Source organism: Electrophorus electricus, chromosome 14 (genome assembly GCF_041902795.1).
Source record: "Electrophorus electricus isolate QZ-2024a chromosome 14, ASM4190279v1, whole genome shotgun sequence".
Lineage (NCBI taxonomy): Eukaryota > Metazoa > Chordata > Actinopteri > Gymnotiformes > Gymnotidae > Electrophorus > Electrophorus electricus.
In genome coordinates, this window is record NC_137510.1 from 14,560,001 (window position 1) to 14,574,115 (window position 14,115).

Below are 14,115 nucleotides of genomic sequence, written 5' to 3' on the forward strand. Positions count from 1 at the left end.
AGCACATTGGCAGATTTGGGGTTCAGGCCCTCAAATTCAAGACGGCCAGTACAAGGGCTAATAACCTGTCGCTCATTCCATGTCTGCAGATGATGCAAGAATACCAAACAAGACTGAACAAGTCGATGCAGACATGCGAAGGAGGCTAATTACAGAGAGGGAAAAGCAGATGCTATTTAACAATGCAGTGTAACAATATTGTAGGAAGCAATGTAGGCAGAGAAGCATCAAATCAAAAATTAAAGTAAGATAAATCTAACTGCTTGTTTGTTAGTTTGTTTACCAGCATGTTCAAATACAAAAAGTGCACTCTGTGGCAGTGTTGCTAATATAGCACCTTACAAATTTAAATTTGTAATCTACGTAATCATACGTTGCATGATGTTGATTATTACCTTGCATTGTTGCACTGTTAGTTAGTTTGGGTTTATGCAAAATGAATATAAAGAAAATGAATTGGTTATTGGCATGATATAAAAATAAATGATTTTACAATAAACAATGATGACAGTCCTCAGAATCGAAAGCATGCACCTTAAAACATTTTTAGCACTCACGTAGCATTTTAGCGCTTTCTTTTTCATTTTGATTAGCTCTGTTGCTCAAGATGTCTAACTTTATTAAGACTTTTACAATTTTTTAAGTTTGTCTAACTTTATTTTAATGTCAAAAGTAATTATATATTCAAAGATATTCAGAATTGTAGTGAAGCCACTAGTAGAGCCATTAGTAGGTGAGATATAGATATATATATATATATATATATATATATATATATATATATATATATATATATATATATATATATATATATATATAGCACCTACACCTACTAACACCTACTAACACACACACACAAACACACTAGTGTGTGTGCTAACCTTAAAGCCAAAGCCCACTCTTGACAGAGCTCCTGCATTAATAACAGTGGGCAGAATTAGACAGCAGGAAGCCAAAACAGCCATTTCCAGTGCACATGGAAAAGTAGTAAAATGATGTAACTGCTCAAGTAAAAATCACAAGACTCTCTCATGTTCTCCTCAACATGAGTCACAGATCACTCCTTCTCCTTTTCCAGAGTGGAAAGAAATGCTAAGTCCCTGATTATCCTTCACTGAACACCTTCTGACTCTGACTAACACACTCATTCAGTCACTCTCCCACTTGCCCATGGCCTCGCTCCTTTCTGCAACCCTCCTTCACCACCACAGAGGTAAATATCATTGTGCACAATGACAAATTGCAATGTCCCACAGGCCATGTGTATCCTAATTCAGTGCAGGGTCTCGGCTCAGAGTATGCTGAATGAATAAGCAGAAATCCTTTCTTCCTTGTTCGTTTCTTTTTCTCTGTTCTCTTTGCTAACCGAAAGTCATGTATCTAATGAATATCAGGCTTAGAGTTGGCTACATACCATGCACGCAGTGAAGGCACAAAAAATGGGGTTTATGAGCAGTAAACATCTCAAGAAGCAGGCTCTCATCTGAGGTCGAAGGGAATTTGAAACAGCCTTGACTTTTCCGGCTCTCCTTGAGGCGAGCATTGCACAGAGGCAGAGCCATAGGGAAGCTGAGGCCCAGTGTGGGAAAGATGCTGAAAATGCCCTGCTTAACCGGACTAACCACCATAAGAACAAATCTGCTCCCAATTACAGTCTAGAACTGAGCCTGCTGAGAAGCCAATCAGAAGGTTCACCACTACAGTCCACAAAATGCCAACCTTCAAAAGACTTGACCAGCCCATAACACATACAGGACTTGGAGCTAAAATTACAAGACAATCTGTTCCTGCATGCAGGAAATGAGACACAACAAAGTAAAAATTGAGAAAGGTGCTCAACTGACAAGAAAGAAGGAAGTAGTTCAGTAAAGGTAAACAGTAACAGATTTTTGCACTGAGAGAGAGAAGGTGTGTTTGCAGTGCTATGACTATGCGTTAGTCATCCACAGATGGTGGGACGGCACTCAAAACCACATCCACTATCAAAGTCAACAAGAATCAATAACAGAGTGAACTCTACTTCACCCACCTACCCTTCTTGCTGCTGCGCCAGAAGCGGTCCCCCAGGACATCGCCCATGATTACCCAGCTTTGGCAGCTTTATGCACCAGAGGCCTTAGGCAAAGCCTCTACCCACTCCAGCACTAGCACCAGGGAGCTGAAGGTACCAGCTCACTCCACGCAGCCCGTCTGAGCCCCATCCCACCCACTGCATGGGGCAAGAAGAAGCGGAGGCAGGTGGGGTGAACCAGAGGGGCATGCAGGCAAGAAACAAGAGCCTTCTTTCATCCTTTGCCCACAAACATACAACAATATAGAGTTCATAAATCTGCCTAGGCCAACAGTGTCCCATCGCCCCTTCCTGTTTTGCCATACTCCATACATCTACAAGCACCACCACATTGTGCTCGTGACATTCAGGCGCTGACATGGGTTGCCTTTTTCACAGGCAATAACTAATTTAGTGTACTGTGACTGAGACAAAGATGGTTGCTGGGCTGTGAACGAGACGATGCGAGAGAATGAGCCCAAGCGGAAAGGACTGCAGACATTAGGGCCTCAGTATAGTCAGCTCGCAGTGTTTGATCAGCTTGAGAAGGGGCATAGAAACACACTACGGCCTCTGACATCAGAACACGGACATCAAATTTCATTCCACACTATTCTCATTAATAGCCATGGAACGGATCATGTTGTATTGGAACCTGTACAGCAGTGTCCCAGACTATACCAGGCTATCCTAAGCAACATTTTTTTTGTGACTGCTGGGTCAAAAATTGCCATGCCACATATAAAGTCTCACAGACACAAATGTCTTCACTGTAGCAACCCCACACTGAGGCTGCTGATTTACTACAGCATTAGCTTCTCTATTTATTGAAGCATGTTGCTTTTGTTTCAGGGGTTAACCTGTAACCATGCAAAACACTCGCGCTATAAAAACTGTTGAAAAGCCAGTGTGACATTACATTGTGTCTGGTAGATGGAACACCAAAAACCTTCACTGACTCTGACACACTCCAAGGGATGGTGTGTCAATGTCACTTTCAGTGTTAAATCACTGTGATTCATTATTATTAAGAATATGAAACTTCACATCTTGTGAGTTTCTTGAATAAATTAAAAGGCCAAGAGGTTTTTAATGCTTGTCTCCATTTTACAGATGCTGCAGCACTTAGCTAATGTGTGGCTGTGATGGCAGAGGGCACAAAATGACTGGCTGTGGAGAGGAATGCCAGGTGACTGGTGTGGGATCATGCCAGGTACACGCATCATACCAGGTCAACACATCAGAAGAACGAAAAAGGGTGTCCGCAAATGTTAAAAGGAACAGTGCCACCATGGGAAAAGTATGTGGGAGATTAGAGTCTCTGTGATGCGAGGAAAACACTATAAAAGCCTTTAAATGTTTTATCAGTGAGTAAGCAATCCAAAGCCACAATAGGGTGTGGTCAGCCAGATCATTTGGTTGCTATGGGAACATGAGTCACAAGCTGTAGGTTGGGCAAATTTGCTCCTTGCTCTGATCTGTGGTCAGCCAAAAGCTGCTGTTTCCCTTAGCAACTGCAAAGCAAAACTGACACAGAATGGGTTCTGGTAACAACACCGTAAAATGCACTCTAACCTGTACTTTATTTTTAGATTAACATTTCAAGAACCAACAAATTTCTTACTGTGCTGGGTACATGGACATAACAGTAGCAGAAGAAATTCATTCTCATTTAGACACGCAACAACAACAAAAAAAAAAATCACACAGAGAAGTAAGTGATTTATGTCAAAACTCAGCTTGTAAAAAGCTCCCATCTGGAGCAAATGAATCAGTTGCATTCTTTCCCCTTGAGTGAAAAAAAGAAAAAAGCTATAAGCGTTGACATTTGAAATAAAGCTCTGCTGATTTTCAGTGAGCTTTTTTTTGTTTCTCTCCCAAATAAAGAAAACTTCTGTTTACCACTATGTGGGTTTTGGATAATCATCTTGCTTCACCAAGGAGCCTTTATTGTGTATCTGAAAACTTCCTCCATTACATTTGCTCACAGGCTGGTCAAGCCACAAGGGGGCTCTGTGTTTTAGGTTTGGTCCACTAGATACATTCATAGCTCTTACTTAGGATTTGTAAGTTTTTCATAACATTTGACAGACCTCAGAATGTAAAAATGCTGTAAAAGAAAGCTGAAATGGTTCATTACAACATAAATTAAAATCTACTAAAAATCTCAGCAAAACTGGAATTGTACTGTGAGGCTAATATTTGAGTAACATCATAAACACCACTTAACTCATACCTTTTAAAAAAATGTTCCTTTTGTGACTTTTTTAATTAGTGTGAAACCATGCAACCATGCAAGATATTAAGAGCTCAGACTAAATGATCTGGCTGGACATCCATAATGTCCAGCGCTGCTCTGTTTCTGCAGAATTTAATTCCAACAGTAAACTGGCACACCTAAACCTTGTTAATCAATGTGTTCAAATAGATCTGAACAGGTGAATCTTATTAACCACAATGTGAATAAAAATTCCATCACATATTATACCCACTGTACACAAGTGAACCTGGGGTACTAAGGAAATGTCTATGACATGCTTTGGTCAAAATACCACAAGGATCAACTCCAGCATAATGCTAGCTGGTCCGGAAAGTACAAGTGCACCTTCGCAAAAGTAGCTCTCAAGTCATGGGATACTCAGATTAGGGGTAGTGTAATGCTAATGACTCATCTGGATGTGGAAAGATGAGCCAGATCTGAATGGCTTGTTTTAGCCTATGTTTCTGATGTAGGCATCCTACTAGATTGTTTGGTTCACAATTTGAGAGTTGGTAGGAACTCGATACCCAAATATATTTGCGCAAGCACGGAAAAAGTGATTTTTTCATAATATGTCCCCTGTAAATTGAAACAGACCTTTCTTCTCCTGCATACCTGCCTCAAACCTCAGGACTTTTGTCTAATACTCAGTTTTATAGCATTTTAATGAGCTTAGATGAAAACAAGACATGTTTTCCACAATGACAAACCATTACTCACTTTCTTCCATATGTTTATTCTCAGAGACCGGCATCTTAAGTAGATTTTCCTAATGGCTGCAGAATTCATTCCACACTGCACCCACATAAAAAAAATGGGGAATTTATACTGCAATTTTTTTTACACATCCCAGAATTTCACACATTCCTCAGTGGCTATCAAGGCTTAGTCTTTTTATTACTGAAGGCGGCTTGTTTTGGTATGCTTGCTAGCCACTGAGACACTTTGGAGCATTGAGAACATGTCCCTCCACCCAGTGTTAGTGGGCTGAGCTGATGAAAGGCCGCATGGCTGGTGGTTCTCATCTGAACTCATTGTACATGGGTGTGATAAGAACTCATGACCCAGCATCAAGTTTCATCACTACACAGCTCATCATTTCCCTATAGAAATTACATGGCACACTCACTATTCAGGACCATTCTAAGGTGTAATATTTCAAGCCAGGTTGTACCTCTTTACACATTTTTATGCATCTAGAGCTTGGGCATGTGGGACCTATAATGTTTCAGTGTCTGTTTCCATCTGATCTACCATTGTGACACCTCAGTGTATAACTGCACTTTAGTTGGGGGTCAGTCCCAACAATGTCAAGGGTAGGACCATCGACAATTCTAGCTGCATCAAAAAAAAGGATCCAGGCCAACTGAACTAGTCTGGTAACTCAACAGTGAAGGGGCAGATGCCAGGATGGAATGGAATAATTTTATATTTTGCCAGCAATAATGGCTTCTAGCTTCTCTCGCAGTGTGGTGGTACCACCACCCTTGTGTACTAAACAGGAGTATAATGCTGGAATTGCACAATTGTGCACTGTATTGCACAAGGATTTGTTGGACCATAACATCAAAGTCAGCATTCTTCGCCATTTAATAAGAGAACATCTATTAGTGTCTGGCAGGGCAGCTTTAATTAACTGAATCTTTTTCTGAATGGCCTAGCGCCTCAGGCAGCGTATGTGCAAGCTCTTTTGTCTAGAACACGGAAGAAGAAATTGTTGTGAGTGACTCCACCCCAAAGTGTACTCATGCCCTTTACCTCAGGCATTTGCATTAGCTTAATAGTAAAACACAAAGCAGGCACACAAGTCAAAGGTGGCCTCACTTGTTTGCATGAAACATCTCATTCTGTGAATGACTTACTTTTCCTCTCGGCCTCTCCGGACTCTCCTCCACCCCATGGCATTTTTTTAATTTTTCATACTAACTCCATACAAAACATGATTATTATGTACCTACTGGAAATCAGGTGATGCTTTGCCACCTGCTATTCATATACAGAGATACCTTTTACATATGTAGCCAATATTTATTTTGTGGGTAGCTCTTTGCAGAGTTTGTAGCGCCACACCCAAAGTTCATTATGTCTGTCAATACAGTAATTCACTTTAGAAGAGCTCAAGGTTAGACACGAAAGGGTATCCATAGAAACATAGATCTACAGAGAACAGGGTGGCTTTCCACTCAGCAGTGCTAGAGACGCCTTACTGCACTGCACATTCTTAGTACATATAAAAAGCTCACAGACATACCTAAAGTCTATGGATGGAATCATAACACTTGATTATACATGAATAGAAATAAATAGGTTTCAACTGTTCTAGCTGAAACCTGAGCCAATATTACAAAAAGAGTGAGATGACACGAAGTCAGAAAGCAATGGTGTTCTGCTTGACTCCAGCTTAACTTATAGGATATATGAGAAAAGAATGCTTCTGCTAATGGCCTTAGCTCTGCTTTGGGACACTTCCTCCAATGAAGCAGAATCTCTGAGTCAAAGCTGCACTGACATTCCAGAAGAATGTCAGGCATGTTCAGAAGTCCAAAGGCAAGTCTGTAGAAGTTCTGTAGAAAAATGCAACCGCTTTCTACTTGCATCATTTATTTCCCCCTAGGGACTTTTGTCCAATTGATTTATGCTTTCATTGTGTGTGTGTGTGTGTGTGTGTGTGTGTGTGTGTGTGTGTGTGTGTGTGTGTGTGTGTGCACCATAAATGTAAATGTGTTTATAGCAACGTGTGTGCCATCATTAGTCTGTTTCTGGTCCTGGCTGCAGTCACACCTATTTGTTCCCAAAGCATGCTGCTACAAATGACGTGTTCTGCAGCCATTGTTACACATGGCTTTCCATACTCATCCCAAACCCCCCATTCAACTCTCAAGAGTTTGAGAGAGAACAGGAGAACAGGCAGTAGTCAAAGAAATCTGCAACTATTTGTTCTTTCTTCAGTTATATAAATATTACAAAGCAATAAATAATACAAGGCATGCAATGTAATTCACACATGAAAGATGTATTTCTGAGACAGACCATCTTCACAGGTTCCATACAGCTGGTGTGTGTGGTGATGTGTGGGAGGGCTGAGGTGCACATGAGACGCATCTTCTGCAGTCCTCATGCTGGTGTTCAGCCATTTTTCGTTTAGATGTCTGCAGAACTTGGAGGACAACTTCTTTGGGATGGTAAAATGGTAAGAAACAGCAACTCACCTCCAACAGAACACAGCACAACAATAGCCCCAAGTTAGCTTACATTTCATGTTTTGCAGAATTTCAAAGTTTTCTACTTTAGTTTTAACTTAAGAAGTCAGTGCAAAGGATCTTCAGACGTGTTTATTAGTGGAGGTGGTAAAAAAAATCTTCCACTGTAGCGTGCACGAGTTAGTTTGCAAACAGTGCCACCTACTGATCTCTTGTAGGGCACCGATTTGAAAAATAGGTATCAGAAAATTAATCAGGCAGTTTGTACATTGTACCTGCCCTGTACATGCGAAGAATTGAGTTTACAGTTATAATTATGGCATTTAGCTGACGCTTTTATCCAAAGCAACTTACAATTATGACTGAATACAACTTGAGCAATTGAGGGTTAAGGGCCTTGCTCAGGGGCCCAAGAGTGGCAACTTTTGCAGTACACACAAGTACCTTAAACACTGACCTACCTCTGCCCATTTACAATTTGTGATTCATTTATACTCTTCTGACTGACAGCAGTCCATCAAGAACAGGACAGTGTAAAGACTAAATACAAGTAACGTCCCTGAAAAGTTAAAACATTAATCACTCCGTAAAGCCCATCAGTCTAAATAAATAAACACTTTATTTTAAAAGTACAACAAGATTAAAATACATTTAGCAGATTAACATTAACTAACTTATTATTTAATTTGATGAAGGAAGAGATCATAGAAACAAAAAGTATTCACATAACACAGCACAAATAACTTGGAGGTTATGCTAGGAGATTATGTCTATGTTTATTAAATAAAAGCCGATATGAAAGCTCAGAACTGAACTGATCTTGCTGTGGTTTATTTTTACATAACAATCTGGAAGCTTTGTGAGAACACATAGATCTAGGGCAGTGGTAGGTCGGTGGCTAAGGTATGGGACTAATAGTTGGTAGGTTGCCAGTTCAAGGCCCACCACCACCAAATTGTCCCTGGTGGTCCCCTGAGCAAGGCCCTTAACTCTCAATTGTTCAAGCTGTGTTTAACCATAACTGCAAGTCCCTCTGGATAAAAATGTCAGATAAATGCAAATCTGTAAAGCTTTACTGCCATTAGACCTGCCTTGTACCTACACACACTGACTACATCTTTAAGCACACATATCCATAGAGGTGACCTCTTGCATGTGTACCATTTCAGACGCTAACCCATCTACTTGCTTGCACAATTCAGCTTCCACTCTCCACCCCTTATTACTGGTCAGATTCTGAGTTGAGTGCATGATCACTGCTGACTGGATGTTATTTGTATGGTATACGATTCTCAAGATGGCAGAACTGAGAATTCTAGTGGTATGTGGATTCTGACCTGGTGCTAGTTTATCAGGCACAGAAGGTATGGTGAGGCCAGGGTTAGGAGAGGTCCATTACATAAATATCCAGTCCACAGGTCCTGATGTCAAAAACTGACCATTGATGAACGAATAGAGGATAGCTGGCAACTGTACTACTGCTAGAGAAATACACTGTCATACATTGACATAAAATATTTTAAATACTTACCTATTTGATCAAACCTTTCATTAAGTTTCAACCTTTGATTGGGTTTAAGGCACTTATTGTTTAGTGCTTCCATCTCTTTAACTTATCTTAATTTTTAATGTATTTATTATAGTCTCATTCTAAAACAATTTTTTGCGACTATAATAAATATTTATTTAACTGAACTTTCAGATGTTTTATTACTTTTATATTCATTTTGTTGTATAAATGTTTATTGGAAAAGCACTTTGAATTGCCTTGTGCATGAAATGTGCTATATAAACGCGTATATACACCTTTACACCTATAGTATTTGGCTAATTAGTTAAAACAGAAAGCACAGACATGTCTTCTGTATGTCTTTCACATAAATATCTTCAGTCGTATCAGGACTATAGCAGAAGAATATCCTATATAAAATGTAGCCTTTGTGTCCATCATGCCAGCCACCCAGGGGCACAAACCATCCCCAGCCATTCGTCAAGAAAAGGGAAAGACCCCATTTGGCAGCATTTGACCAAATCTATAATTCGATTTTTTTGGAATATTAGATTTCGATCAAAATGGTTTATTATATTGGATGAATGATATTCTGAAATGGTACATTCTCAGCATTATTAGCATTTTTCCATTGGCATGGTGCTGTTGCTGTTGCCATAGTATCAAATGGTTCCACACTTTTCCAGAAAAAAGGTTCTCGGATGGCAAAATTGATGCTTTTCTGGCCCTGAAATCTTACTGGTCTGATACCAATGTATCTGTGATGCAAGTGACTGAAGGGTGGGACAGTAAAGTTGTTTACCAGCTTTTCCACCTTTTTACAACAAAAAGCATGTGAACTGCAGCAAAAACAGCAGCAGAGAATCATCAGTGGTCCACGGAAATAACAAACACATTACTTGTGATATTGCCATTTGGTTTACATAATGTCTTCCGACTTCTGCTGCCAGATTAGGGAACAGCCACATTTTTGGGCTCTCAAACTAGTGGGAAGGTGGGTCACTTCTTAAAAGGTTCACTAACCAGCAACAGCTCCACCATGAGCATTGACTGTATTTCACCAGTTCCCAAAACTATACATTTAAAGTGACTATTACAGTATAGTATATAGTATATTTTGCATTTGCAAGTTTAGATTACAGATAGCTCACTTATCATTGCAGTATTTGCATATGTATAATTTTAAGTAAATTATTCATCATGGTGACTAGAAAGTAAACAAGAATTTGAAGCTAGTTCAATTCTCTGACTTGCAGGAGGTGACACTGTTGTGTATAGCAGGGCCACACGCCTCACCATTTACCATAGCTCAGACATAATACACACACACACACACACACACACACACACACACACACACACACACACACACACACACACACAGAGAGACCCACTGGAGACTCTTTCAGGCTTCTCCTTGAATAGCACAGATTAATAAACACACAAAGCATGGACAGACAGAGCTTGACACTATGTGTGGGAGCTCTTTCATTTGGCTTCTGGCATCAACAGCAAACAGTGATCTGTTCCCACTCAATGCAGCACTGAAGGCCTTTCAGTGAGAGAAAAGGCCCAAAAGGCCTTAGCATGAAAACACACCACTCACTGAGGGCTACCAAAGGCACGCAGTCAAGAGAGCAGCCAGTTCTGCTGGCTAATAGCATCTACATTCTAGGGGAACAGGCAGGCTCAACCCACACGCTCAGTTGCAATTCAGTACATGACTTATTGCCAGTTACAACAAATCCTACTTTCTTCTGAAAGTGATATAAAATATATAAAAGGTTTTGACACACAGTAGCCTGGAATATTTCTAGTGGCTCATGTAGTCATGGATGGACAGTAACAGAGAGGCAGATATTCATAAACACTATATGAATATCTGCATGGAATTCTATATGCATTTCTGTGTATAATTAAATAGTAATCAGAGATTTAACTACAGGTCTTAATCCTCAATTCGGAGGTCTTATATCTGTCCTAAGTGTGAACTGACTTCTGCCTGAAAGGACTAAAAAAGATCTTATCCATAACTCCAACATATAAATATTGTAAAGATCATAAATATGTCACTCTGCCACTCAACATGTCATTTACACCTCACGTCAGGATAAGTGCCAGACAGTACAAGATAAAGCCAATCATATAGCAAAGTGAATGAAATAACCCTAACCCTACCTCTAGTTCCACTGTAGTTTGGCAAAGGCCCCATGATTCAGTGAAGAAAAATACATTTAAAAGGACTGTATACTCTACCACACAGTGTACCTGACTGTCCAAAATAAAAGCTACAACACAGCTTTAATCAAATATGACACATGCATGAATGCAAAGATAACTCCCTCTTAACACCTTTTTCTCCTCACTCTCTAAATGCGTGCACACACACACACACACACACACACACACGCACGTGTATGTTAGGGGCACAGACCTACTAGAACAGTACCCGCTGTCTCACAACTCTTTTCTTTTTGCCCCTTGTTAGCTATGCTCCTCTTTCTCCTGCTGTACTCTTGCTTTTATGCTTTGAGTGCAACAGTCTCTTACCTTTGGCCGCGTAGTACAAGTCCAGCATTCTGGAAAGTCAAACGAGACTTCTGCCTTGTTCGCACTCTCTCTCCCACCAGGTCTCTCCGTTTCTCTCTCTGGTTCTCTTCCACCTCTGCCCTGCCTTCACGTCATGGCTGGCAGTGCTACAAAGTAAGAGATCCCCCCCACCGCCCCCTCCTTTTCAGGTTACCGTGGCCCTGCCCACGAGCTAACAATCTGTGAGCGCATGTGTGCGTTTCAGGTGCGCATCACTTGGACGTTCACCCCTTATGTTCTGCTCACATGTACGTTCTTTAAGAGGATTTGCCCACTATAATAGAACATTTCATAGCACAGCACAAAGCAAAAAGTAATGCATACAATCTGATGGTCACAGTGTAGCTGGCCCCAGTATTGACTAGGTGTGGACACAGACATAGTGTTGAGGCCATAAAGTAAATTATTAACCACCACATAAGCACAGTGAACATGGAGATATGCACTAAAGACATTTCATTCTGCAGTTCTGAATCTATTTTGGATATTATACTGTCAACTTGAATTTAAACACATCTGACTGTTATAAAATATAATGACGAATATTGCCTTTAATTATGCCTACATAAAGTACTACTTTCTTGTTCTGTCATGAATTAGAAGAGATTAAGATTTAAGGAATGTTTTTTCACAAACAGTGATAAGGAAGGAAAAGCAATTCATGTTTTAGGTTTTCTCAGAGTAAAGACTAGAGTGTGTTTAGCATGCAGTCTTTCATCCTTGCAACAACACTTCTCTTGTGTACATTTCAGTCGAGGTGTTGGCTCTGGTGAAGTCTTGCTGGGAAATAAAGTGCAATAACAGAGAACAACCAACTACTGAACATCTCCCAGGCAGAACTTAGTGCTTAGTCTTTATAATGAGCAACATTAAAGAGATTTCAAGAGACAGGCACTTTCTCGTCAGTTGTTTTCAGATTCTGGGCTCTCCGTTGGACTCTGAATTACCATCAAAATCCTGTTATCTTACACAAGCTTAGCACTCTTACAAAGTCACCACCAAAGCTACATATAGTCCTCATGTGTAGTGGAAGACAATGCTATATGGCCAGGATTTAAAGCTGAGGACCAGTTTCAGATAACCCCAACCCCAGATTTTAAATGTTGCAAGAACACATGAAGACTTTATATGGTGCAGTGTGCAAATAACTGGGCAGCGGCTGCTGCTGCTGTTGCTATTTTGTTTCTGTACTTAGAATGATGTTAAGATCATTAATTTGTCCAGTTAATATCAATATTAATATTAGAGTTAATATTAGCGCTAGTTCATTAATTTGTCCAGTTAATATTAGAGCTGTGTGTTTGAGTATAACAACATTTGCGTGTATATGCATGTGTGGGAGAGGTGCTTCTGAAAAAGCACCATACCTCCTGAATGTAAAGGACATAGCCTTATATTCGCAAAATATAAATAAAAAAAATTCTAACAAGAAATTGTTAAAAATATAATACTAAAAAGCATAATAAAAATCACAGAATATGAATACAAATTGGGTGTTTTGTTTGTTTGTTTTTTAACTAGGCTTCTCTCTGCTCCACTAATACACATCCTGAGGGGCTGGAACAGTTCCAGGCAGTGTTAATGGTTCTCCCAGAATGGCACCTGTGGAGAAAGAGAAACTGGAGATCTTTTCTCTAAACAGTAGGAGACAAAGACCGGCCAAGGGAGAGGCATGCAACCAAAACCTGTTCTCCTGTATTGCTGTGATCGGCAGCAATTAAATACATTCCCTTGTTTCCCTGCATTGCTGTATGTCTCATGGTTCTTTTTTAATTAAACTATTAATTTGATCAGGGTTTTTTTTTTTTTTTTTCAGATGAAATCTACAAAATTGACATCTAATTTAAATTCATTGGCTCCCAATTTAAAGTTATGAAGTTGAATGACTGGGTCTTAATTAATACCTGCTTAATATTAAATAAGATGTAAAAATAACTGCATAGCAGGTGAACTTAGGGTAGGTAGTTAGGGCTATTTGGTTATCGAGTGCTCTACTTTGATCCACCTAACAGGAGCAAAATAAAAGGAGTGCACTGAACTGAAAAGGTCAAGTGAACAGACTAAAGAAATATCTGACCTTTCATCTAGATTTAATTGTTTCAAAATAAGCAAACTTCAGAAACTCCCCCAGTTTCTTGTCTTTGTTTAAACGTCTTTGAGTTAGTACTGTACAGATATGCAGGCACACACACACACACACACACACACACACACACACACACACACACACACACACACACACACACATTTATTCATTCTCAGGTCTGGTATATCTTCTTTTCCCACTGAAACAGTTCTTAACAGTTAGCATGTGTTACTGTATTACCCCTGGTTCTGAACAGCAGAGGGCAGTACATAGCTGGGTGTTTATCCGGACACATGGACTAAGGGAAGTGTAGCCCTAGGTGCTGACCCTACATCAACATTCACCTACCTGACCAAGGAATTACTTCTTTGAATATCCCAGTGTATCTTGCTGCACAGGCATAATAAATATTGTGATACC

At 40.0% G+C, this 14,115-nt stretch overlaps 1 protein-coding gene across 9 annotated transcripts in view; it reads right to left on the reverse strand.

Annotated features, from left to right (window-relative positions):
- Nucleotides 1-14,115, reverse strand: part of plecb (plectin b) — a 103,724-nt gene that overhangs the window by 64,184 nt on the left and 25,425 nt on the right. For 2 of the 9 annotated variants that reach the window (XM_035531226.2, XM_035531224.2), the window contains exon 1: nt 11,571-11,613. The exons of the other annotated variants lie outside the window; for them this stretch is intronic. In XM_035531226.2, coding sequence (XP_035387119.1) covers nt 11,571-11,598 — 28 coding nt within the window. In that variant the 5' untranslated portion in view covers nt 11,599-11,613. Of the gene's footprint in view, nt 1-11,570; nt 11,614-14,115 lie in introns of those variants that run through there. 9 annotated transcript variants of the gene reach the window in all.